This window comes from Chroicocephalus ridibundus, chromosome 6 (assembly GCF_963924245.1).
Source record: "Chroicocephalus ridibundus chromosome 6, bChrRid1.1, whole genome shotgun sequence".
Lineage (NCBI taxonomy): Eukaryota > Metazoa > Chordata > Aves > Charadriiformes > Laridae > Chroicocephalus > Chroicocephalus ridibundus.
The window spans coordinates 75,421,817-75,449,715 of NC_086289.1; the positions used below are offsets into that span (position 1 = coordinate 75,421,817).

At 39.4% G+C, this 27,899-nt stretch overlaps 1 protein-coding gene across 5 annotated transcripts; it reads right to left on the reverse strand.

The window, feature by feature from the left end:
- Positions 1 to 507: 507 nt before the first annotated feature.
- On the reverse strand, positions 508 to 27,510 carry MCCC1 (methylcrotonyl-CoA carboxylase subunit 1). Of its 5 annotated transcripts, XM_063337602.1 has the most exons (22): positions 27,401 to 27,510; positions 26,191 to 26,237; positions 25,034 to 25,173; positions 24,511 to 24,606; positions 24,220 to 24,341; positions 23,070 to 23,217; positions 22,127 to 22,248; positions 20,860 to 20,971; positions 20,456 to 20,537; positions 19,488 to 19,615; positions 17,587 to 17,770; positions 16,983 to 17,092; positions 15,447 to 15,663; positions 14,257 to 14,343; positions 13,649 to 13,698; positions 11,266 to 11,403; positions 10,174 to 10,281; positions 9,060 to 9,131; positions 5,874 to 7,661; positions 5,378 to 5,480; positions 3,994 to 4,047; positions 508 to 1,595 (listed from the first exon to the last, which is right to left on the reverse strand). In XM_063337602.1, the coding sequence occupies exons 1-19, from the start codon at positions 27,457 to 27,459 to the stop codon at positions 7,542 to 7,544; spliced, it is 2,142 nt and encodes a 713-aa protein (XP_063193672.1). In that variant the 5' UTR covers positions 27,460 to 27,510; the 3' UTR covers positions 508 to 1,595; positions 3,994 to 4,047; positions 5,378 to 5,480; positions 5,874 to 7,541. The 5 variants fall into 5 exon arrangements, with proteins under 5 accessions (XP_063193672.1, XP_063193669.1, XP_063193671.1 ...); XM_063337599.1 differs by having other exon boundaries at positions 5,378 to 7,661; XM_063337601.1 differs by having other exon boundaries at positions 508 to 2,395; positions 5,378 to 7,661.
- Between the last annotated feature and the right edge of the window lie 389 nt (positions 27,511 to 27,899).

A 27,899-nucleotide genomic window follows, 5' to 3' on the forward strand; every position in this document is an offset into this window, starting at 1 on the left:
GCTGGTTTTCTGTGGTGTTCTGTCTATTGTGGGGTATTTGAGTGTGTGTTTGGGGGCACACTGTGTTTGTGTTTAATCCCTTTTTTTAACAAGTTGTACATAAGATTCTTTTAACTTAAAAGAGCGTTGAAAAAGTATTTCTCATTTTGCTTCTTTTGTTCACTGAAAAATTATTAAACATAAGCTAGTTCTAACTTTTTCTTGCTTAGGTCCTAATTAAAAAGGTACTGAAATCAGTATGGTTGTTTGCTTTGTTTTCAAATGAGTTTTAGATTAAACTCAAGTTAATGTTACAAATATTAAACAGCACAAGGAACTTCACATGCAAGACTGTTCATAAGTTTTAATAAGGTGCCACTTGCCTGATTTTATACCTTCAAATTACGATTACTTCAAAAACATTCCTTGAAAAATTCACCATTGCTACAACTTTTAGTTCAATGCATTATTTTCATCTTCCACCTGGGTTACAAATCAGCAATTTTTAAATTAGCTGCAGGTCTGGTAGAAGTTGTTCTCAGTACTTTAATGTTCAGAAGTTGTTCCTGCTGTACTGTCTTTCTTTTTTCTGGGAGTCAGGGCATTTGGACTCTGCTTCCAGCTTTTACTGACTTGTGATTTGATCTCTCTAACTTACTAAATTTCTCTACGTTATGAACTCCCATCTTAAAAGGTACGGAAAATCATACTTAACTGCTCTGCAGGGGCTTCCTAGCAGGGCAGATAAAAATGGATGAGTTAGGGAAATGGAAGTGAAATATAAAAAAATACGTGAAATGAAGATTAATGCTATTCCCAGTGTGCACGCTACTGTTCTGTGGTTGGTTTGGTTTTCTTCCAGTTTAAGTTCAGTTATAAGGTGAAAGCGTATATGAGAAAAGGAGTGGCTTCCTCAGCATTGCTGGTTTTAGTGGAAGCTACAGTATGCTCTTCTGCCTTGACTTCAGAGTGCTTCTGTGGGTACGTCTGAATTGCCAAATCTGGAGTCACCCTACCCAGAGCTCTTGGCTACTGTGGCCGGGCTGGCACCTCAGCCTGAGCCAGCGTGATCAGAGTGACCGGGTTATTTCCCCCGTACGTGGCTGGCTGCAGCAGCACATCCCGCGCAGCACTCGCTTCAGGACTGTGGGATTGCCCCGCTTCCACTCCTGTCCGTACACCTGCTGGCTGGCTGTACGCCTGCAGGTGTAGATCTGCACGTCAGCGACCTGTGTGCTGTCTCAACCTCACCCTTAGTATTTCTGAGCAAAACCAGATGCTTTGTAAAGCAAGAGGCACTGTGAGGCTGCCAAAAAGCCTGTTTGTACATAGTCAGAGTAAGTTCTTTAAATGGGGCTTGTTACACGTAACCTTTTGTACAGCTCCATCCAGGATGGCACACCAGTCAGAGCAGTGATAAACAGCTCTGCTATTTGTAAACACGACACCTGCATTCAGCGATACAGACCAGAAGGAAATACTCATTGTGCAATCTGCATAGAGCACAATCACTGTGACCACAGTAACATGACGACTTGTCTAATTGATGGTAAGGCGGGCATGCCTGCCTTGTTTTGTTGTGGGAGCCAATGGTGGCTTATCATCTCCTGGGAACCCTAGGAGAAACAGACAGTGATTTTTTTTTTAAATCCAGGTGTGTCACATGCATAGTTCTGAATACAACATTGATGTTTTCACTGACTTCAGCTCTCTTCTTGAGCAGATAGAGAAGCAAGACTCACGTTAAGTCAGCGCAGAATCCATTTAGTGTAATCCCCTTGCTGAGGACTTCCACTTAGAGCACTTTCTGAGGAAGAGGCCCAAAGCTTTATGAAGGATAACAATGACCTGGAACAGCTTGGCCTAGAAATGTCTTTCCAACCCCCACATCTTTTTGTCAGCTACCTTATGCTCTAGAAAGTGAAACGACCAAGTCATCTTGCACTGATGGAATAGCCATAAAGTGGTTATGACTATGGCCCTTTGCCTGCAAACACTGACCGTATGTGTAACTTGGAGAACAAAGTCCCACGAACTATCCCACACAAGGAAATTCAGTGCCACTACAGGCATGAAGTTCCCTTGCCCCCAGTGGTCTGCTCCTATCCCGCTGTTCTGCTGATACAGCTGGAACGTGCCTATCTGCCTATGTCATTTTTTCTGTATTGAAAGCAGCCCAGAGGACGTAAGCAGTCTGAGTGCTCCTGTAGGTGTCAAAGCAGTTTAACCTGCACGCTGGCACGTGGCCAATTAACCTGTTGTTAATAAGTTGCAGGGAAGGGTGTTCACCTTTTAATAAGTTTTTCATCCTTCCTGTATTACCCAAGAGGGTAACGCGTTACTACACCCAGTCCAAGGCGCTGTTAGGGGCTGGGCTGCACAGGGCAGTATCTCTGGGAGGGAGCAGGACGGGTTTCTGTGACAAAGGAAGGGAAGTCAGGTCAGTGAGCCTAACGAAGTCTGACAATTTCTCATGCACCTAATGGGCAACTGACTGCAAGACTTCGGTATTTTTTTGGAACTCATAAGTAGTACTGAGATACATATACTAAAATCAAGACATTTTAAGTCATACGAATTACGAAATGAGAGGGCAGTAAGAATTGAGATAGTTATTTGATTTTTATGAAATACGGACTTCTGTAAACAAGGTATGATCTTTGTGAATGCCGCAATTAGAAATTTCCCAAGCTGTAAACCAGAGAGTGCCATCCTAGGTATGACTTCATGATTAAAACCTGCACCTTTGAACTGTAAGCAGTTTTCCATACTCACTCTAAAGAATGATGGGTGATTTCAAGAAGCTGAGATGAGACGTACTGTTGTTTCCCTAGCACAGTGATCTTCTGTATATGCCATCTTTAATTGTTCAACTTAATAAAAATAAGTTACCCCAATTCAGAGCACGTATTTTGCTATTAATATACAAAACAGTAAGTTACAAGTGTGGGAGGCAGAGCCTTTTGCCTTGAGGTAAGCAGTCTGCAAGAATAATGCGGACATACAAAGCAAGGGTAACAAGATGACTCTTAACCTCCTGTCACACACGTCACACATTCAGCCATTTCCACTCCTCACACTGTCGTAACAGCAAACTGGTTTGGGGGAACACTGCTACACAGTCCAGCCAAGATGAATTTTCTGATATTTAAGAGGAAAATGGTAAGTTCCATGCCCATGACTCTAGCTCTCAGCAGCAATACAGTGGTGAAACAAAGGAGTTTATTCTAGTTCACGTTATATCTCAGTTTACGACTCTATAGAGCAGGAGCTCTGCCTTGTGCTCCTGGGCTGCCTCACACAGGACGCTGAACACACCTGGGGGCTTTGGCTGCAGTTGTACCAGTGTTCATGGCTGAGCGTTTTGTGTGTGCCAGTGCACACCGCTGAGCGAGCACCGCGATGCAGCCCAGAGTAAGATGCCTCTTTCCTTTTCAGAGAGGCAAGAGAGGGAGGCAGCGCTCAGCAGCAGTCTCTCTCACCAGACACTCTTTGGAGCTTTGCTAGCTCTAGTACATTAACATCTCCCACTTTCCCTACTTTTTAAGTGAGTAGATTCCCTGCCATTCACAGAGACCAATTACCGTTTCAAGAGCAACTTTTTTGCACCAGAACTGTTTATATGGAAGACAGATTAAAGCTAAAATCCAGCTACCTTTATAACTTCAAAACCCAGAAGGACTCTAGGCATGTGTTTTACTTGCTTATTACTGTTATAATAAAAAATATGGGATATTCAACAGGACATCCATGTTTATTTCAACGTGGATTCATTGTATAATCAACAGGTTTTAAGCTAACATCAAACGTCTCATAAAATATATCGCATTACTTTTAGAACCCAGGCTCTCTTCTTTAAAGAAATACAGTCAGTCCACATAAAAATAAAAGCCAAGGTTTCAGTTATGGATTTCTGCATTAATACGACATTCAGTAGCATATATTACTTTCCAAACAGAATCCTTATGCAGAAGACTATGCCCCAGTATAATAAAGATACTAAGTGATATTTACCTGTGAAGCATCTGTGTGTAAAGTCTATCACAACTGCACAAGCAGTTAAAGTACCTGTTGAGAACAGACCATGTGTAAAAGCTGTGAGTTCAGACCTTAACTGATTGCCATTGACAGTTCAATAAACACATTCTACGCAGCATTGCTGGGCTTTTTACAAACAGGACAGGTAGAACATAGTCAAATAATTCCTGATCTGACCGAACAGAAGAATAATCAATAGAAATTAATATACCTGTGCTAAGTGCACTGCTTGATATGCCCTTTAAAATAGGAACAAGTTGCTTTAATAAGAGTGGGGTGCTCAGATCAACTTTTTTTTTCCCCTACCATTGACTAAGTTTTAAAGGTCCTGCCAAAAGACCCGAGTATTCATTTTTTAATCATCATAAGGACAGAAGCTAGGATTTTGTGGTAACAGAGTAGTACAACCATTACAACGAAGGATTCAATACACATTGGAAACTTTATTTTTACAATTCACTGCTATATATAATTCCTGTATAAAAGGTAAAAAAATAACAAGTAAAAATAGACTACATCTGAAATTACAATCTTAGCAGCAACCATGGAAAATACTTACTTATAAATGACTGCATCAAAAATTTTTGCAGTGTTGTGATTACCACCAACCTCACTAAATAGGAGGAAACACGGGCAAATATCTACTAAGTGACTTGCCTGAAGTCACAGTGAGTCAGTGGCCGAAATAAAAACATGGTCCTGCTCTCCTGCTTCCCACTCCCTGTGTCCTAATCACTGACTCAGCAGGAATTCCAGCTCCACGCCACGCGTCTTCCCTGGGCATTAGCTACAGCCACTGACAGCAGCTGAAGGCTGCAAGAGCCAGAGATCCCAGAGGTGGGGAACTGAGTTTAAGAAGGGCACACCTGGTATGGTAACATTCACGCTGCCGAGCAGGACGTTTCATACCCAATGCCACACGCCGCCCAGCAGGCTCAGCGCGAGCGTTACTCCGATCCTGTCTCACAGGAGCCATGGTCTGGAACACCAGTGGCCTCCTTCTGTCCCGTAGACTGTGGCTGAACTACGTATCCCGTCCATCGCTGCAGTTAGGATCAGTTCAGATTCATTGTTTCTATATATCTATGACTCTTGTATTAGAACTACAGCACTATTTGAGATAACTGGCGGAGATTACCCTTTTAGCTCAAATACTAAGATACTGCATTTTAAACTATTACCAGTCTTTTCTTTTTTACTCTACCACTAAATGTTCTACAGACAGCAGTTTAGTTACAGCTACATTACTATCCTATGGCTCTTACCAATTCACATTTATAACACAAGGATTTATTTGTAATAAACAGAAATATTCTGAATATTTTGTAAATTAAAATTCTGGGTTACAGGAACAACCTACCTTTAATAATTCTTTGCGTATCTCTAAGTTCAATTAAATCACCTTGCATCAAAACATTTCAAGCGTGCAAATTCTGACAGCGACTTCTGCAAGAAACTTTATTCTGAAATAAGCAAAACCATTACTATTGGAAAAATCAATCTCAGTGGGAACCTATAGAGAAAAAACCTAACAGCTGATTTTCAGAAGTAAGGGGAAATTAAAACTGATGACATTATTTGTCTCTCTTCATTCCTAAGGGAGACGTTTTGTCAGCTTCCAAGGAACATGCTCTTGTTTCGCTGGCTGGAGCAGCACAGAATTAGTGGACAGAGAACCTCATGCTGTGAGTTTTAACGTTTTGCTAGAGTCAGTGGAGCAAAGGAGGTCTGGAAACACAGAAATGTCATGTAGAAAGAAAAAAAAACAAATGCCAAACTGCGGTGTCTCTTCAGGACTGAGTTCGTGATTTTAGATGTAGATTCAATTTTTAGATAAAACAAGTCACTAAACTCACCTGCAGTGAAACCCATTATGACTTTGGATTACTGCCTCCTAAATGCCATCTGCAGATCGTGGTCTGTCAGGTATCAGATGATGATACCTAAAACCCTCTAGTGCATAATAAACATAAGCAACCGAGGAAAGAACAAAATGGAGAAAAATGAAAACAAACATTCAAAGTTAAGCTTAGTTTTTATTTGGCAGTTACTAAAAACCACTGTGGCAGTATTCTACAAGATGATCACTGGAGTGTAATATTTTGTTAGGTGGCCATTGGATTACAAGGACAATTGAACAGTGTTACTGTATGCTTTTCATATACAAGACCATCCAGAGCCATTACTGTTTTACAGTTTTTGTCTGCATTGCAGGCCAGGCCGCACAGTTACAGAATCACATCAGAGAATTCCCTGTGACATTGCGTATTGATTGGGACGTGAGATTTCGGGTAAGTATAAGGCTCCATTTGCACAGACGCAACTACAAGTTTGCGATCACTGCAGCATCTGTGTTTGTTCCTTTCTGCAGTATAAACCACGCTATTGTCTTACATTAGTATATCAAAAGTTCCTATGACAGGCAGAACTTCACCTTAACTAGAAGGTGGAAAGATTTGTAAGTTTGCAACAATTAAAACATATTATCCTTTTCATTTCTCTCTGAGGTACTTTTTAAACGAGTTAAAATGAATTTACGGCAAACGATCAGCATGCTGTGTCTGAGAAATGTTTCCTTTGCATATCAAAGAACTACCGATTTTCTCTTCTGCAACACCGCAAATACAAAAACAATCTGACTGTTATTCTTAGTCATGTTCCAGGTTGTTATAAAGACTTTGGTATAATTCATTCCAACAATAAGTAATATATTAGAAGGTGAACAATGTGGGAAAAGTAATGAGGATTTTGAAGTCAGTATTTTATTTTGGCACACTTTCTAAGTATTAAATAAGCTTATCATCTTTCTGTGCTTCTACTTCATGTTTAAAGATCAAATGATATTTTCGGAAAGCAGTTACGTTCCAGCTTTGATTAGTGTAGCAAATGCTAATATGTATTTTAAAAATGCTTTGTATCAGATATTTCAAATTATTTAATAATAATTTTTGAAATGCAAATTTTCACTGCTTATTGAGGTAAATGTGAAAAAAGATGCACCAAAACTCACTGAGAGGGATCCTGGGCTAAGGAACAAACTTGAATTCCCTATTCAGGCAAAAACATAAGACACAAACAGGAATTTTGCCACAGAAATGAATTCACAGAACAACTGTCACCTTTCAGATTTCCTTCAAATCAATGCTCTCACACCTCAAGAAAAGAAGGCAGCGGTGAATGAAAGGCAGGCAGAGGAACCCTAGCTGTCTGTAACTCACAGTCCTAACTAACCTCGCCCCTCCCGAGAGAGTTCCACATTTTTTCCAGTCTAATGCCTTTTCACAGGCAAACGTAACCACTGAACAACAATCACGTAGGTCCACAAGTTAAATATACGATTACAGTGTAGTGATATCCAAATTTCAGTAAAGTCAGCATAATTTACAGTCAAACTATGCAGGAAGTGCAGAGGAAACCAATTCCCCAATCTGTTATACAAAACAGTTTGCTGGAAATATGAAGAAATCTTCTCCTTAGAGAAAAATCAGCAAAGTAGAAAAAATAAAATGCACTTTCCTTGAATTTTATTTTGACTCGGCCTCTTCATCCACGAATTCAACTAGCGGAGCGTGCCTGTTGGCCTGGGCACCTTCTTGGAAATTAACCTTTTTTATCACTCCTGCCTTTGGAGCCCGTATGGTGTGCTGCAGAGAAACCATCGATGGTGAGCCCGCACCGTCCCTTTGCCCCCTTCCCCAGCAAATGCTAATACTACTCTTCGGTCAAATTAGAACAGAAGACACTTAATTACTTCCTCTGACACATGTATATTTGTTTTAAACCTTCTTTTAAAATGCTATCCTAGTCCTGTTTCAACTTTTATTTTCTCATCAATATTTATTTTGATACTGAGGACAAAAAAATGTTATGTAATATAATATTTTGAAGTACGAACAGCTAAATGTTATTTTACTTCACTAATTCTTTTTGATATTATAATACATACCGGGCAGAAATAGTACAGTTTTAGTCCAAAATGTTATTCATATAGCAGATTTGTTCCCTTAAGAGGAATCTGCAGATTTACTAAAAATATTTTTGTTTGCTGGCCAGGAGGGGTCTTTATTGAAGAGTTATTTGGCAAAAGCTAGAGGAAATACAAATACAGCTACTAGTGACAGTAAAGGAATGGCATGTTTACATACCAACCCCCCAGTTAGTCCACTTGTTATTGTACCAGGTTAGTTTTGTTTCTTGATGATTTTCTACATAGGGTTAGTCTAATAGCAAAACATTTAATAACAGATACTAAATCCTCACATCGAAGCAAGGATTCATTTAAATAATAATTTGCTTTTTAAATTTTACATTTTCTTTTTCAATAGCACTGCAAAAAAAATAGTGTAATTTATAGAAGGGCATGATAAGGGAAAGGCAGATTTTCTCAACAATGTTAATTCTGCTACCACAAACTGAAGTTTAAAGTAAAATAATAGCCAAATCAAACCAGTTCAGGCTACAAAAACTATAGTTCAAGCAATCTGAGCCGTGGTCAGCAATGTTACAAGATATAATGGCCAAAATGCTGGTCTACTGAATGCCACGTGGACAATTACAAAGCATCTTTAGTGTACTCTTGGTAAAACTTTATGTAAATAACAATAAAAAGATTATAAACAAAAAAAAAAATCCTGGACATACACAAAGTCACCATTAGCTAAATTTCTGCATGAAATAATGGCAGACATTACATACGCTTACCTCACAGTGAGCAAGAGATACACATAGACAGTTTCCTGCTAAAAAAATGAAAGCAGGGAAGGGGGGAGGACTGACAAAGCTACCCAAATTAATAACCAAATGAATGTTAAAACATCTGCAGAATACCATGGATTATATAATCAACATTTGTTAATAAAATAAGAGCAAATATAATCCCCTGAAATCTAGTCAGACACAACACTTGTTTCACAGCATGTGACAGTGATAGTGACATCTGCAAGCTACACTCTGCACCGTACTTCAATAATGCAACCAAAAATTATTAAATTCTACCAGATTTTTATTTTCTCAGTAATTAAAACCTTTTATAAGTCACTTACCTCCATTTTCATAGCTATCATAACCATTAGAGGGTCTCCAGTCTGAACCTTATCCCCTGCTTTCACAAAAACCTACAGATCAAGAGAAAATTGGGGGGGGAAAAGAAAAAAATCATGCACGTCTGTACCATTAAAAATCATCAGCTGGACCCTGGCTAGCACAATCCACTGAGTGACTGTGGTTTTGCAAAACAGCCTCGTAATATTTTTATTATTGTTGCATTGGGTATCCGAGTTCTCTAGCTAACACTTAAGGAAGTCAGAGACTATAGAAGAGGCTCAGTAACAGCTCAGAGGATGACCAGGAAGCCATTTATGTTTCAAAGAAGAAACACTAGAAGAGACAATGCCCTTTCTGGGCTTAAGAGCTGCTATTTTGAGAGAGAAAGCGCAGAGCCTCTTCCTGGAGCCAGTCCCTAAAGTCATTTCTAAAACAAAATCCAGAAAGAAGATTGCAGGAGCCACCTAGTTTTTCTACAATAATTCCCATTTAGAACGTCCACTCAATGTGTAAGAATCCACGTGCAACCTACGCCAGCCTCTGGAAGGGTTCACGCCTTTTTATTGCTAGCAGAATCCTTTAACTACTGAACTCTGCTGGAAATCTCTTTTCTGTTAAAACTTCACCACTGTACAGAGAAATACCCAAGACTTGCTGAGCTAAAGAAAAAGGAACAAAACCAGCAGCAGCGGAACACACAGCTTCACAAAAAAGGCATTTCTGAATATTTCTTTTTTTGCAAATGCATCTAGCATCGCACATCTAGCATCGCATCACTCTAGGTGAAATGCATCAAACAGCCTATGACACTTCAGGGAACTTCGACTTAGAAAGTAATTAAGATGAAGAAAAGATTATTTAAGCAGTAATACTAGTTAAATATTCAGATCGTCCAGAGCTCTAGAAAAAGAAGACTAGAAGCCTGAAAAACTCTTGTGTGGCTGCTGAAAACTTGGGAGTAAACAGGGCTTTTTCCGATGGGAGGAGTCTCACAGCACTGACATTTCTGGCCGTGTTTCTCTCCTGGCAGTACAGAAGCAAGCACCATTTCTGGAAGACTGGACTTGGATATATACTGGAGAATTCATTTCCCACCCACATTATTATAATTACCTTTTCAATGGTGCCTGTCATGGGTGCTACTGCACCACTTTGCACTCCCACCGAACTCACTGCAGATAAGTACTTGGGAACAGGGAGGCCAACCTGAGCGCTCCCTTCCTACAGAAATAAAATCAACGACATATGAGTTAATAACATAAAATACTGCTAGTACACACGCTGGGAAAAAGCAGATGCAGCTTTAGGCAACTCAGTCAACTGTTCAGGGTGCCAGACTACTGGGGCCAGGGCAGCAACAAGACTGGACACACTTACTGCTCTGCCAGTGTCTAAGTCTGCTGCTGCGGACCAGCAAGGAAGGAACCAGCCCTGAGAGACAGGGGCTCCGTGGGGGCCCTTGTTCCCAACCCACACCTTCCCCAGTCCCGCAGCGACAGCCAGAAGGGTTTAGAACACGAGTAAAGGCTGTTCGCACAAGGGATGGGCACGTTGCTTCAACAAGGCAGACACTGGCCTCTTCGTTGCCAAGCATCGTCAGTATGAGCTGACAACGAATGTTTCTCAGTTCACAAGGAAATGGATTCGGTGCTAAGTTTAATGAAAAATTCTCACCATTATTCAAAATCCCCTGATTCCTCTCAGACTTGCTACCCAAAGTTTCCCAAAGACTCGTTCTCCCACCCATATCCTAAAATTTCTTCCAGATCCCCCACCTCAGACCCCACTCTGATCCCACAGATTTCTTTCTTATCATTTAATAATGAAAAACACTGAAATAAAAATACCAGTTACAAGCACTTTCAAACAATTGTCAGTTTGAAGGAACTGCTACCGTTCTATGACAAACTTCGATAACGGACCGTTTTAATATTTTGTGTTCCCCCCTCCCAAACCATCATTTGCAACTCTGATTCACCTAATTCTATTTTATCTTTCTCAAAGCAATTTATTTTCTCACTCACTGACCACAAGCAACTAACTTCTAGTTACAGCTATAAAACCAACAAGTATCAAAACTTATAGGCCAATGTAAGAACTTGAAATTATGATTCTCTTTCACATTCTCTTGCAATTTATATTGCTCATTTACATGGACAAAACTCTGAAATTGTATACTTGTGATAATAAAGAAAATAACTTTACCGGAAAGAAGAGATAAATGGTGTTGTCCAAAATGACCAATTTGGACTTGCACACTGTTCCATTTACTGAGGACCTCAAGTAAAGTGCATCACCTTCAGTGACCATCTCTCCAGAAATCAGGAACGTTTTGTCTTGAATCTGAAAGTTAAATGCTTTTACAAGGACAAAGCCTAGCCCTTCATGAGCAATAAACCAAAAGTTAGTATTTGTAGTATACAGTCATAACCTGTGATTCTTCCCAGATAATTCTGGAATTTAAAAAAAAAAAAAAAAAAGTATTTTTAAATCTTATTTATCCTTTCTTTTTCAGTTTACAGACTGTATTCTGTATCCAATGCAATCAGCTCAGAAGATTAGCTATTATGCTCTCCCAGGAAAATTTCTATCGTAAAACTATGCAATAGCACTCAGCAAAATACAAAGGAATGCAATTTCTCAGGAAAAACAACAAAAAAATAATCAGAATATTCAGTTTAGTGATGTGACTAGAATCCAGAATTTTAATTTGTCCTAGCATCTTGACTTCCTTCATACTATTCAGCTGTTATCTTAAGATTCCACAACACTTTCCAAAAGGCAGGTAACTTCCTCACCCTTCTGAGCTTGTAATACAAAAACTACGATATGTTTGGTAAACCTACACAGGAGCAGAGGAGAGCAGAATGGACACAGCATCAATTAGACACCCAAACTGCAACAGAAAGACCAAACAGAAAGATCATTTATTTGTAGGCAACGCTTTCATCTGTGTCAATGGAAACCGCACCTCTGCCACAATTTCAGAATACAAAGACAGAACGTGAACGTAAGTGCATTACATTTCACTGAAATTTTTAGTTTTAAGTCTAACATCACTGAGCAAAGAATCAAGGACATGCTGGTCTTTCAGGATGTTACGAGTAGAGAAAAAATTCAGTCTTCATTTATACAGTCGCATACTATTTTTCCACTAAATGAAGACCTTGTAACACGCATTGAAAGGAAGCTGTTGATCCGATACTGATCCCCGAGCAAAAAACTGCGTGCTTGATCAGTATCCTGAGCAGGGGTGCAAATCGGGGCAGCACTGTGAGTGCTTGCCAGTTCCGTGGCCCAGCAACCCGCTCCAGTTGACTGGCCTCACGACAGGTTTTGCAGCACACCAGAAGCACCGCCTGCCTTGTGACCAGCTCCCAATTCTGCATCTCCATCCCTTATCCCCATTTCCATCTCAGCACCCATTCGTCCTTCTTCCCTGGGAGTCTACATTCTCCATGGTTGCACTTCTCCTCCCCAAATGACCCCACTTTGTGTTCCTTCCAGTCTCTTTTTAGTTTTTGCTGACATTACTTATATGAGATAAGGCTAAAATCTAAAAGCTTTCCTGCATTACATATGTAATCAATACACTCAAAATAACCTACGTATTACTTGAGGGGTGTGGGTTATCTCAATGTTCGTATCAGTAAAAATAAGGGTTTGAGTTACCCAATATGTGGTTATACACATGAAAGCACAATAATTTTCTCACTATTTTTCTAGTATGCTCATCTCTGTACAGTCTAAGCAGTTCATAAATACTGACTTATTCTCATAATTCCCCTTTTCTGAATATTGGAAATAAGAAGCTGACCTAAGGAGAGACTGCATTCTCAAGGCTGCAATCAGTCTGGGTGCCAAATGTGAGAGAAAACCCATTCGGCTCCAGGTGATGCAAGAAAGTGATTCAACACTCAGCAAAACACAGCCCCCATAGCCACGCAATTACAGATTATCACACACGCTCACACTAAAATATCTATGTTTAAAGCATCTTGAGCTGTATCCTATAGGACCTCCATAACATAGTCAGAGAAAGAAGCCAATTCTATGGGGCATCATTCAATTATTTAACCAGAAGATTTACAACTCTCATCATTCTTCATCTCATTTGGTAATCACTTTCCAATTTCCATCTTCAAAATAAAAAAAAGTGTTATCTTACAGATAATGCTCTAGAAATCTTTTATTTATCCCACAGGAGATCCATCTCATGCACAGAATAAAGCAGGGGTCCTGCAGGAAAAAAGTCTTTTTAAATGCAGATTTAAATCTAACTTACAACATTTTAGAAAGACAAATTTCAGGAAGAGAAAAATAAGGAGTAACAACTTAAAAGCATTTGTTTCTCCAGTATTTACTTAGCCTTATTTTCAGAAGCATTTTAGTAGCTCTTCTATGCCAATCCAGCATCTAGCAGAGATAATTTCAAGACAAAATAATAGCCTACAATGTCTGCAAGGAACCAAAATCCTGTATCAGTAATTACCAAGCAACTTTAGTAACAGTTAATACCGAGAGAAGTCTACAAGGAACTTATGCTTCTTTTATCTAATGAAATATCTGAAAAAAAATGGACTTGTACCTGCATGTTGTATGACCCTCCTTGATTGTAACTTACAGCTACATCCACAACTGTTGAATAAAACAAAACATACATACGTGAGTAGATTTAATTACAGGATCTAGAGAATCGTGACATATAAACAGTATTTAGTGTATCTTTCTCGATAACAAAAAATAACCCTACCAATACTAGGGAAAGAGTAAGTATTTTCAGATTAGCTTAGTACACATTGCAGATTTCATACTGAATTCTAGACAATTTGTTTTTCAAAGATGAAGACCTGCTGTTATGCTCTGAAATCTACGTTAGCTGGACAGAAAACAGGTTTTTGATGGGAAAAGGTGCTGAGGACTTTCACACCAAAGTGAAGTAAGAAAAAAAGTCGATGGCGCACAGCTCTTTTAAAAACGATGAACATCAGTAGTGTCGTTTGAATTTGGTTTATATCTCCTCAAGAGCTAACAGTGTGGATTAATCATGCAATTCTGTGAATTCCCAACGTAAATTGCATTAAACTCATACTGCTTCTACTTGCTGTTTCTTAGCCTGAATTTTCAAGCACCAGTTGAAATAACTTTATCCATAAAGTATCTCCTCTCCCTCCACACGCTTTTTTGTTAACTTACTGTTTTCCCCATCCAGCAGAGACAGTTTTCTAGTATAACATATATTTATTCTTCTACCAGTGCTGGATGCAAATGGCGAGAATTTATCTAAAACACAAAATACATAGATACATTACTTTCATTCTGCTTTGGCAAAACACAATACTTAGAACTTACACCATAAAAATCAATGTCCTACTATTACTACCATCGTACTTACATATTTATACTGCACGTAAAAGATTGGGGAACCACTGTAATAATGACAATTCCTCACTCTTCAACACTGAGTAAACTGAGGCTGTGTAACCCAGAGAAAACACGACGCTAACAGCACGGACTAAGGAGGAGGATATTGACTGTTCTCCACGAACACATCCTTGAACAGGACAAGAAAGCATGGGAATTCAACTACAACACAGCAGATTCAGATTAACCTTTAGGTGAAGGTTCCAACTGTAAGAGTAGTCAAACATGGCAGCAAATTGCCAGGGAAGATCAAGGGGTTTTCTATTATGTAGTGGTTTTGAGAGCGGATCAGACGTACAGCTATCAGATATTGCCCGATTAGTTCATCATCTGTTGAAGCAAGGGAATAGTGTATGGGAATCTTTCCAACCCCACTCTTCCACATTTCCAGTATAGTTAAAGTGGAGGTGGAAAGAAAATTAACAAGGTTGTTGGCAGCATATATTAGATTTATATTAAATTTTTGTTGAGAGCAATCACATGCCCCTCTGATATAGCCATTAGCAGTGTCCGAACTCAAGAACGTTCAGCTCCCAGAGCCCTGTTCATTCCATTAAACCCTACTGCCTCTCCCAGTCCTAGCAGAGCCAACTTTATCTCTGAAGACCTTGGGCCAACTGTAGGAATAATAGTGACAGACACTCACTGTTTATGCTTGTAACGAGCAAAGAGTACACAGTGACACCAATTATGAATCCCAAGGTCCTTCAGATAGTGCCTGTCTGAAGCGCTGTGGGAAGGAGTCTGTACGTTACAATGGTGTTATATTCACTATCTGTCCCTTAACAAAAGTTATAGTCTGCTCCGTGTGTAAATATCTGACAGATGCCAGAACACAGAACCCTGAGCAGGCACAAAGTAAGGCAAAAAGGGAGCATGCAAATTAAATAATTGCACATGAGCTCACAGCACTGTCTAATCCAGTCGCAAATAAAATAAAACAAAAGAAGAATCGTCCTTACCATCCGACTGATCTCTAAAAGCATCTGTTAGCATTTTCTCTTTCAGTATGAGCCCTAGAGCTGCCTGACACATAACTTCATGGGGGGTTGCCTTTTTGGTTGGAAATAGTTCATCATGGTGTTGAGGAATGAAATTAGTATGCACGTTTCCAGCCTCAAACTGCGGGTGTCCCGACAGGCTCAGTAAGAAATCAATATTAGTGCTTAATCCTACAATCTGTAAAGAAAAAGCAGCATATTGCCAAATGGAAATGAAGTTATGAATGAATATACAGCTTTCTGCTTATGCATAGATGATAGATCAATGTTTCTTCAGACAGCAACATCAAAACACAAAGTTTATCAATAAAATGTAACTAATTCAACTAGTCTGTTTTATTAGCAATGAAACCTTGCTCTTAAAAACAAAACAAGAAGAGGAGTAGCTTTCTCAAAAGCACTCTGTTTTCAAAACGCTGTCTTTGACCACTGTGAATTCAAAGTAAGTTTCCCTGTAACGGTAATGGGGGGTAGTTTAGGAAAAAAACCCTACTGTTTCGGAAAATTGTGCTCTGAGTATTTAAAAGAACATTCTTAATATGAAAAGTGCCTCTTATTAAAAATGATTTACAGTAGTTTCAGATATTCCATATTTGATCTTTTAATAATAACAAAAGGAAGAGTGCCTTTTATAAATTTACTATACTGCAAAATACCTAAGCAAACAACATGACAATAGAAATAATTATTTTGGAGAAATCAGTGAAACTGGTAACTATATTGTGCTGTCAACATCTATTGACAGAGCTACTAAGAAAATTCTAAAAAAAAAAAAAAAAACCAAAAAAACCCCAAACAACCAACCAAGGGATTTTTTTTCCTCTCTCAGTTGCAGTAATCAATAGCGGGCCAAACATTCTCCATACCTCAATCATGTTTATGTTATTGATTTAAAAGTGTAAGTTAATTCTGCCCAAATAATATTCAGTTTCACCTCAAATTAAACCTTCTGAAATCCACTTTTGAAAATAGATACAATGCTTGTAGTTTTTACAGGGGGAAAAAAGGACTACTTCTTAAAAAGAACTGACAGCATTAAAAATTCTCCATATTTCTTTACTACATTTATAGTCTAAAAATTTAATTGTTTTTATAAATGAGAAATTACAAGCAAACATGGTCTGACACAAATTCCACCTATAAATTCCTTTAAGTTTGAGAAAGCTCACACTACAATTGAAAATGTTGTTTTGCCTCACTCTTCTACAAAGTCCCAGCTGCATCATCCAACTGAGGATATCGCAGACTTAAGAAAAAGCGATGCATAAAGCTGGACTCACACTTACCTCTGCTCACTCCACCAATGAGAACAGTTTGCAAAGTAGGAAAAAATACAGCTTCTGCAACCAAATAATGAATCTGAAATGGTAATGGCAATGCAGGCTCCCTCTTAGAAACCAATTTTGTTTTACTGTAGTATTTCATTCATATTTTGTTAGCTCAAGATGTTCAAAGTCAGCTCAAGATCTGAAATCACACCGGGTGCCTTCTACTTACATTATATTGACGCAAACTGTATCGTAACTTTCTCAGGGCTGCTTGACGATCCTCAGCCCAAACAACTAGCTTTGCAATCATTGGATCATAATGAACAGAAACTTCATCACCTAAAATATATTAAAAAATGCTGTAACGCTGAACCAAGTACTTTCTGAAAGTTGGTAATGCAGAGTACTGCACACCATATGGCATTAAACTCTGACACAATTGCTAGCCACAGTTCTCTGTGTCCTAAAGAACATTAATCTTTAATGATGTGACCTGGTATTTCAAATAAGGACAGCTTCAGTACAGACTTTTGCAGAAGTAACATTACTCAAATTCAGTTTTCTTTCTTGCAATCAGAATGCAGAATTGGTAAATTGCGATGAGAATATAATCAGCATGAGCCAATGGACAATAATTTGGACAGAGGTAAATAAAATATTCAGTGACTGACCAATAGAACACGGACAATCACAAGGAGGAGTAATTCTGTAGAGATTTGTCTTGGTAACAACACCCTGTCAGACAAACTTACTTAGGCCAAAGAAGGAAATGCTTACAAAGAAAACCTTTTGATGTTAAATATTTTTTACTACACCACTGCCTTCAGTTTTACCTTGTCTGACTCCAGTTTCTATCCTGGTGAAACTATCAGGTGGTGGGGTGGACAAGTGCAACAACGGCCCAGCCCCTGGCATGAAGTTATTATTAGGGTCTTCAGCATATATTCTAGCTTCAAATGCATGGCCTCGGAGCAGAATCTCGTCCTGCATTAGGGGAATCTTCTCTCCTGCTGCAACCTGAAAACATTAGGTTTTTTCTTTAGCATGGGATCAATATTCTGGAGTGACAATATATGAAATATTCAGTCTCTTTCTTCTAAACATGAACAACTAGAAAGCACATTAAAAAAAGCACAAGGAGAAAAACGTGGTAGGTCATAAAAGGCTGATACTGAAGTTACTCCTTCCTTTTCTCTGGGAGTCACCAGTCAAAGGATTTTGAATTATTATTGTGTAAATTGACCTCCTAATATTTCATACAGCTAAAACAATGGAAAAAACAGTCTAATTTTTTTCTACTGGTTATGTCAAAAAATAATTAAACATTTAAGTTAAAGCCCAGTCAACTAAGACAAGATTTTATTAGAGAAAAATTGCTCCAAAAGCAGATGATAAAATGGATTACTGGCAGCCAGCACTCCTGGCATACGCTGTTGATTCTTCTGTAGACTATGGGACCTGTACATTTAAGGGAACATTTCTCTAAGGGATTTCTAACAATTTAAGAACCTTTAATGGGGAAGGAAACATCGTTTTATTACTCAAAGGAATTTACATTACAGATACGGGAATACCAACAAACACCAACACCGCTCCGGTTTGAGACTTAAAAACAGGGCTTTTAGGGACAAAATAGTAAGAAGAAGCCTGCTGCAGTTAAACACAGAGGAGATCCTTTACCAGGAAGCTACACAATTTCCACCTACATGGGAAAATACAAGTTCCTATCAAAAAATTTGTAGCAACATTTCACGTTCTTTTGAAGTGTCAGGGGTTTTCCATACTCTGCCTTCTGCCACCATGGATTTCAGCAGAGGCAGCAGAACATAACTTAGCCTTCGCAGAAAGAGTAGTACCATACAGATTCATAAAAACAATCTGTCCAAGAACTGACAGGCATCTTCTGTCTATTGACTCATTAAGCCGCATACCAAGACCACTCAACCTTTCCACCTCACCTCTTTTTCTTCCTGCCAGTACTGTTTGATCCCCGCTCCAACTCAGCACTCAATGCTCAGTTTCCATTCCCAGACCAGGAAGCCAAAAGTTCCTCCTTTTTGCATCATCATTTGCCATTTTAGTTTTCTTTCTGGTTACACTGAACACTCCCCATCCTATCTACTTACCTTCAACATGTGCTGCTGTCCTCACTTTCCTATTTACTTAACCAGAATCGTTTTTCATTTCCAGTTCCTTAAGGTCCAAAACTTTCTATTATCATTCGGACACGTGAGTAATCTCTCTGCATACTGGGTGTGTGAGGAAATAGCCTGTTCCCAGTCCCCACAACTATACATTTATTTGAGAATGTGACTATACTGGTATAAAACCAGACACATAGCTTTGTGAAGAGTTTTCCTCCTACGGCCTGATCCAAGAACGATTTTTGGGCCAGCGATGCATTTGAACTGGAGTTTTTAAAAAAATTTCAGCACAGCAAGGGAAAGATCAGGACCCTACTCCTCCCACTTCCCACATTCTCTATAATCTCTCTAAATATACTTTAAAAAATGGTACACAACTGGAACACGACTTTGCTGGAATTCAGAGCATCTACACCATGCGCCACAACCAAATACAGCAATACGAGATATGTTCCTTCGGAGCAAAGGAAACTCTACCCTATTAGCTGAATAGATGAGGATCTGAAAACCTGTCTGGTCTCTCATAGGCAATGTCAAAGAATATTCACCAGACGAGAGGAACGCTACATGTAAAATCAATTAACACTTACCCTAAGCTGCCACTCCACCAAGTCTGTTCCAGTGATCATCTCGGTAACTGGGTGCTCTACTTGCAGTCTGGTATTCATCTCCATGAAGTAAAAATTATGTTGGGAGTCCATAATAAATTCCACCGTTCCTGAAGTATTTAATAAAAGGGCACTTCACCGAAACATGACTTTTTCAGAACGGACACCTAAGACACTTGATTTATGCCAGGACAAGGCTACTATTTCTATACCAGATACACGAAATTTCATTAAATCCTACGCAAACTATCTTAAAGGGTCACACAATTGAGGTCTGAAAACAGAAAGGGTTGTTTCCTTGCACATTTACATATCCTGCGCTGTTTAGTAGCCATTCTCCTCTACACGAAGAGCTGCATTTTGTTAGAGCTCTAGAAAGTGCATCAAGACTCTTTAAAGTATTGTGTGTATGCATAGGGCGTGTAATTATTTTTTAAAAACAAGTACCCAAAAAAACCAGTGAGAAAAGTCACAAATAATGTTAGCAAGTTATTTTTCATCTGGGAAATAGAGTGGCCGTTACAGACAGGGAGCTGTGGTGTTTGGTTTTGGGTTTTTTTGTTGTTTTGTTTTTTGGGGTTTTTTTTAAGGTTTTACTATTTGAATGTAAAGTATTATTTTTTGTATGCTGAAAGAGAAATTATTTTTCTCTTGCTCTGCTCAAACTTACTAACATCCATAATGCTTTCTTTCCAACAACCACCTAGTCGACTGAATTATCTGCTCTGAAATTTTGTCTTTCTATTCTTCGGCTGCCACCGGTCTTCAGCTCAGACCAGGTATGCTACGCTAGTTTACATTTGTAATTACATCAGAATTAACTACTTGCTTAAACCTCAAAAAGATTGGGGCATTTGTGTCATAATCTAAATCAATCAGATGCCATTTGCCTTGAGGCTTAAAGTCTAATTAAGCGTACCTCAGGAGCAGCCATACCTCCACAGACTTACCTGCTCCCACGTAATTCACTGCTTTAGCTGCTTTCACAGCAGCTTCTCCAAGTCTCTTTCGAACTTCAGGATTAATTCCTGGCTGTAAAAAAATAATACAAAAGATTATAAGTTATTTTGAATTTTGGTGTTATTAAACTACTAGGCCTGAATATTTTTCAATATTTAGCAACTGTAGTGAAATCCTTACCAATGTTATATCTGAAATCTACATATTTTTTCCCTGAGAATAATTTTCTAAAGAAAGTCATTTTTTCAATTAGAACATTTTCTGCAGCAAAATTAAAACGGGTACTGAGAATTACAAACAAATTACTACGCACTAAATAAATTCAATGGGAGTTACCAGTTACTTTAAAAATATGTCAGTTCACAAAAAAATATCCTAAGAACTTTCTACTCACCCCTGGCGCCTCTTCAATGATCTTCTGATGCCTTCTTTGCACACTGCAGTCTCTTTCAAACAAATAGACTGCGTTGCCATGCTGGTCACCAAATACCTGGACTTCAACATGCCTGTTTCATAATAATGAATGTTTCAATGTATCTCAATAAAGCCCCAATCCTGCAAGTGACTTCACCCAAACAGACTTTGAACTTACACGCAGTCCATTAGGACTTCTTATAGGTTTGAGTGTCTGCCCTCAAATAGCCAAAAATGTAGAAATAAGGCTGCTATTATGCAGGATTTCACCTGTTTCAGACCTCCTCAATTTCCTAAATGAAGCGGGATTCTAAATGCCAGCTACTACAGTGAAACCTCATAGGCCACAGGATAAACAAGATTCTTACGTAGAGGCTGCTACCTCTTCATTAGTTATTTTATTATAATGAAAGTAAAAGCACTCTACTATTATTTGACAATGATTTCCCTCATAACTTACTGTGCAGCAACTCCCAAGAGGCAGCAGCCCTGGCTGGGGAATAACTGTTTATTTCAACGTGCCGTTTCACAGGATAACTATTAGGTGGCAGAACTTCGTTCGATGTATAAAACTAACAAAAATCTGTCACCGTTCTGATAATCCTCCCATGCTGGCAAAAGAAATTCCCCGGGAATTTCATGAGATTTTCCTCATGCCCATCTGACAGCATCAGCAGTTTCTCAGTTTCTTTAGAATAAATGCTTTCTTTACGGTGATGCTTCAAGAAAACCAGATGTAAAGTACAAGAGTATCAAATAGACCTCTGTGAGAAGTTCTTCATAAAAATAAATTAGCTGAGTTTCACAGGTCAGGCATAAGCTAAAGACTATCACTTCTGTTTTAAATATCAAAATAGAGAAAGACCAAATAACTAGTTTAGGACACTTGAGGGCAGCAGAAACACCATGACAGCTTGACTCGGGTCTGTAGTTTAAGTATTATAAAGTGATTTTTTTTTTCTAGATCTAAATTGAGTTTAGAAAGCTTACTCAAGGAGGAATATTAATGTCATTCAATGTCACTGCCATGTCTCCCAAGCAGCAATATTTTAATTCTTACCATTCAAAACAAAGTCATTACAAGAAATTCAATACATTATAAAGAATATTGATTAAATTAAAACCTGCCATAGTGCAAATAAAACATACAAGACCAATTTTCATCCTAGTACTAAAACTATGTTTATTTAAGAGTAGAATAAACATTACAGTGTTTATATTAAAAAAAAAACAAAACTATTTCTCACCTTGGATTATCTACAAATTTCTCAATCAGCATTGCATCATCATTGAAAGACTTCTTTGCTTCTCTCCTAGCTGATTCTAGTTGGTCCAGAAACTCCTTTTCTGAGTGAGCAATTCTCATGCCCTAAAATACAGAAAGAAGCATATATAAATGTCTAAAAATAGGGTACACAATAAAAATCCTTGTTGCGCACAAACAGAAAGAAATGAGTTTAACGATAACACTTTTCCCTTCTTTCTTAAACTTTAGCAAAATTGTGTATCAGCTTCCAGTATGATAATCCCACTAAGTCCCATTGAAATTGCCACAAGAAGTGTAAAAAATATAGATATTATCATTCCATTGATGTGTATGATTACAAAATTCAGTTTTATTCTTAAGTATCATAGAAATTTTCCAAGGTTGGCAGGGAAAAACAGATTTCATTACAGAAAAAATGCAGCTATTTTGGAAATAAGTAGAATTTTTACAGAAATTTATTTCAGAGTAAAATCAGATTTAGACAGAGAATTCACCCTATGCTAAAAAGTGTCTAGACACCAAGTATTTAAATGGTATTTCTAATCACTTCTTATGCAACATTTAAAGCTGTTAGCAAAAAAGTCACAGAAGCTATCACAAAGTAACAACGTAAAGTCATCTAATTTCACGCAAACAAATCCACAGGACAACTTTTCTGCTTATGTGAAATACTGGAGATCCACTGAAATAAACAAAATTCTTCCAATTTGTACCACCTATGTATCTTGTGCCTGACTGCACAACAAATGGAAGTGAGATTTCATAGTGCTGGACTGGACATTAATAATAAATCCTAACCAAAAGTAGTTTTCCATTTTATTTGTTTTCAAAGATTTATTTATTATTTTTTTTTTAGAATATTCAGTTACAGAAGTCAGACATGACAACTTTACACCATGTGGTAAACAGATTAGTTCCCTTACCTTTCCTCCACCTCCCCGAACAGCTTTAATCATTACTGGATATCCTATTCTCTTGGCATGTCCCTTTAGACACTCATCTGATTGATCTTCTCCATGATAACCTTCAACAACAGGAACGCCAGCAGCAGACATTATAGCTTTGGAAGTGCTTTGACAGAATAGTTTTATATTTAGAATGATAATAATATTTTGTTCTTACTTTAAGCTCCAAACTTGTGTAATTTCCCAATGTTAATTCTCCTGACAAAAGTAGTTCCACTGACCTCAACGAGACTCCTTACGTAAGTGGGTTACACAGCATTTGATTGTAAATCATCAAACGTTTCAAACAGGGATCTTTTTCTCTAAGCCCTCCACATAAAAGCAGCAGCCAGTTTCAGGCTTACTTTTCTTTCCTATCTTTTGACCCACATTACAGAGGCCAAAACCTAGCATTTTCAAATTACAATGCTGTATCCTGCCAAGATTAGATTTAAAGTTGTAGAAAGGCAAAACTCTTTTCATGATACAGGCTGGATTCACGCCACTCACAAAACACTCAAGCATAACAACTATAACTTCAAATATGCTTGCAAAACTAGTTAAATTACAGAGGTAATTTACTCTCACATTAGGAAGCGATAAAAAATTAATTCTCTGAGATTAATATTACACAGTCCGTGCATTGGTAATAACCTTATTTCCATATTCTTGATTTATCATACCCTGGAAACATTTCTTTGATGTAAGCAAGAAAGAATACGATCTTCTGTGATGAAGAAAACATCGCCCCATTTTACATGAGCCACAATAACCACTGATGGTACGTTCTTCTGACCAATCCCCACCGTTCTTTTGACCAATATACAAGACATCCAGTCTGACTGCTGAACCCTCACCTATGTAACACTGCAATGCCCCAGTTCTGGAAAACTACAATCAGTTATGTGTTTAATTATTAAAACCCTACTAACTGAACAATCTTGATTGTTTCTATGCCTATAGGAATCCCACACCTACAAACCCGGAGCTTATTCCTTTGAAGAAAGCCATAAAAATAAATGAACACTGACAGAATACAATAATTATGGAGCAACTGGTCATTTGTTAATAAAATTAGCTTTGCCAAACTGTAAATTGCATAACCAAGTAACAAATTAGAAACAGATACCTCTTAATACCCATATCTCTGATAGCAGATGAAGGCGGACCTATGAAGATGATTCCCTCTTGCTTGCACAACTCTGCAAACTCTGTGTTTTCTGATAGGAAACCATAACCTGGATGAATGGCCTAAAATAGAATAACGTTACCAGCCTATTTTTGTATCAGTTTAGCTTAGAAAACCCTGAAACTTCAGTAGAGTGCTAGGGAAACACAAAATGGAAACATCACCAGTAAACATAATGAAGAACTCAAGAACATGGAAGTAACGGAAGATTTAAGGCTGCGGTCTACTGACCTGTGCTGCTGAGACCTTGGCCACCTGCATTATTTTCTCCATGGCCAAGTAACTCTGCTGCGAGGGTGCTGGACCAATGCAGTACGCTTCATCTGCCTGTTACAGAAAAAAGTACATATGACACAGACTGTTTATTAGATAATAAAAAGCCAATTTAACTGAAGTTCCAAGCTAATTACATGGTTTATCAAACTGCCAGCATGCAACAGTTTAAATCACTGCCTGTCTTCATGGAGGCAAAAAACTGGGCGAAACAAATATGACTTTCTTCCCAAAATAACGAGTCTATTCTCTAACACCCAGTGGCTACTCTGGAGTTCGAGTGCCAAACTTTAATGAACTTCCTGTAAAGTTGTCAGGTGCTGAGGCAGAGAGTAGGCAAACTTTTCATTGATTCAAAGAAAAATTGGAAGTAACTCTACAGCAGTGAAAATCAAGTGCATTAGCACACACGTCTACTTTCACATTGAACTTAGTAATGAGAAATACTGTTGTCAGTCACAAATTAATGAATATACTTCACCATTGCTACATGCATGGAATTTCTGTCTGCTTCACTATAAACTGCTACAGACTTCACACCCATTTTCTTCGCTGTTCGCATCACTCTGCATGCAATTTCTCCTCGGTTTGCAATAAGAATCTTCCCTATGCTGTGACCTCCTGTTTAAAAGGATGAAGCACAGTAAGCAACTCTTAAAAGAAATATAGCCTTAAAAACATTCCTGGAAATTAAGTAATTTTAAAACTCAGATTTCTTTTTCATCATTTATAGTGTTTATGCATTTCTTAAAATAATGAAAAAACACATGCTTCACCCAAAAGCATTTCCATGCTAGCCTTGGAATTTTTTCCTTGGAGTCCTTACGCAGAAGTATGTTTAAGTCTTTTTTTCTTTTTAAAATCCAAGAAGTCTATTCTAACCCTAAAACAACACTTAAACCTAAAAGTTGATGTTTATATTTTTACTGTGTGCTTTCTGGACCACCTAGAAACAACTAAAAAACCTGGCCCCCTCCCCCCAGTAAAAGTGATTCACATTTCTTTGAAGAGCACCAATTCCCATTGATACACCGTCACAAAGAAATAATAAGTTATGAAGTTTTTTCTTGGTTGTTTGTTTTGTTTGTTTCTTTTTAGAACAGTAACTTACGAGCTCCTATTAATAGCAGTTAAAACATGATAGAAACATAGGGGCTGCACAGTCAGAGACCTCACAACCTGAACTAAACAGCTTAAAACCATCTAATAAAATTAAAGTATACCCCTGAATTCTAAAACATATCTTTTCAGATAACATGACAACGGGGTCACTTTAAGTCATCTTGCTAAGTATTTTTAACTTGCCTTCATATATTGTTTAAATACCATTATGCCTAAAAAACAATTTTCACAGACTTTGCAACATTTGTATCAGAAAAGGACTCAGAGGAAAACATCACAAAAATAAATAGTTTTCCTGAAGGTGAGTATACCTAAATACCACAGATAAAATTATTCAAAATGTTGTTTACACATTAAAGGTTATTTCTGTTAGGTCAGCTACAGACTACTGTTTTCAAAAACTACAGAAACATTGAATACTTGCTCTTAAAAAACTACGTTTTTTCAGCAACTTATGGTCTAAAGCTAATGGTAAAGCAATCCACATTACACAAGCAAAGTTGTTAAATTTCATACCTATTGTTGAGGCCCATTTCACGAATCTTTGTACTTGGCTCCACTGCCTGCAAAATTATAAGCACAGAAGTGTTAAAAAAGTCCATGAAGAAGGGGCAGCTGAACCACTTTTCCCTTCGGGTGGTAGCAGGGCTGCACTGACAGCTCCCAAGCGTTGGATACAGGTATTTGCAGGGAACGTATGCCGGCACAAGGAAGATTGTACAAACTTCACCAGATCTCTCCTTAAGTGTTTTCATTCACACAAAACAGAATTTATCCCCTCGCTTTTTTAGCGGCATTCAAACTGAAATAGTCAACACACTATTTCAAAACAAAAAAACCCAAACAAACAAAAAACGACAAAAAAACACCACCAAAACTCTTTCGGTGGACATAACAGACAATATCTGGCATTTATCACAGAGAAGGCAACTTGATGTATTCGGGAAAGAAGACATGAACAATCATAAAACAGAAAAGCTTAAAAAAGGAAACAGGAGTTGTTTATGTAGACAAAAGGCGCAAGCAAGAGGAATGGGAAAGACAGTGAGAAAGAAGAGCTATACAGAATTCTGGAAATTACATTCAGCCTCAGACTAATAAAAAGGGCTCCAGAAATCAGGTAGAGAAGGCTATGTGACTGGAAGAAACTGTAAAAGTAAACTCGTGGAACTGTTTTAATATAAATCAGCATGGTAATCCTGGATCGAGTCCAGCAATTGCTACAGGAGCCGGGGCAGCAGCCGGGCCCCACGCCGCCAGCAGCTCAGCCCCGCTCTCTGAGGGGACACGAGCGACCTCCCGAAGCCCCCACCAAGCCGCTGCCCCGCTCACCGGCTCCGGGGGCGCAGCACCCCGGGTACCGACCCCCAGGGCCCAGCACACCTCCCCGGAACCTGCACCACCCTCTAAAACTATGATTGAAGCTCTGGGGGATTTTTTTTTTTGCTTTTCTTTTCCACAGAGGAGCCCGCGGCACGGGTGTCCCCGCTCCCGGCCCAGCTCCCCGGCTCCTCCCGAAGCGCTGAGCCCCTTCCCGCCGCCCGCCGGGGCAGCCGCTCCCCCCCACGCCAGGCCCAGCCTCCGTTCCTGTCCCTGCCCCCACCGGCCCCCGCTAACGGGCCGCCGCGGCGCGCACCGCCCCCTGCAGCGGCAGGAAGGACCCGTCGGCCGCCCCCCGGGCAAAGCCTCGCCACGCCGCATACTGCCGCCCCCGCCCCGCACTCACCGCCGCCGCAACGCCCACAGGCAGCAGCGGCCGCGCTCGGCCGCCAGCACCAGCGCCATGTTGGCGAGCGCGGGGGCCGGCGGGAGGGGGGTGTGCGCGGCAGCGCGGCCCGCAGTGGCTGCCGCGGCGGGGGCGTGCTGAGGCGGGCGGCGGCAGGGAGGAGCCGGCGGCGGGGACGGAGAGCCCGGAGGGAGGTCGCCGGGAGGATGGCGGTGTGCTCGCGGCCGAGCGGTCTGGGAGAGCGAGGGAGCCGGGAGAGGGCGGCAGGGGCCGGGTGACACCGACAAACTGGGCAATAAAACGGCAGATCGAATAAAATTCCGATAAATGTGAGGTGGCGCACCCTGCAGGAGGGCTCCTGGCTACGTTTGTGGAAGCCTGGGCTCTGAGCCGACCGTGTTCCTTCGGGAATGACACCCGGGGACACGAAACGTGAGGGCGGCAGGGACGGGCACGGGGATCCCCAGCGTCCTCGTGTGAGCGACACAGGACTAATTTC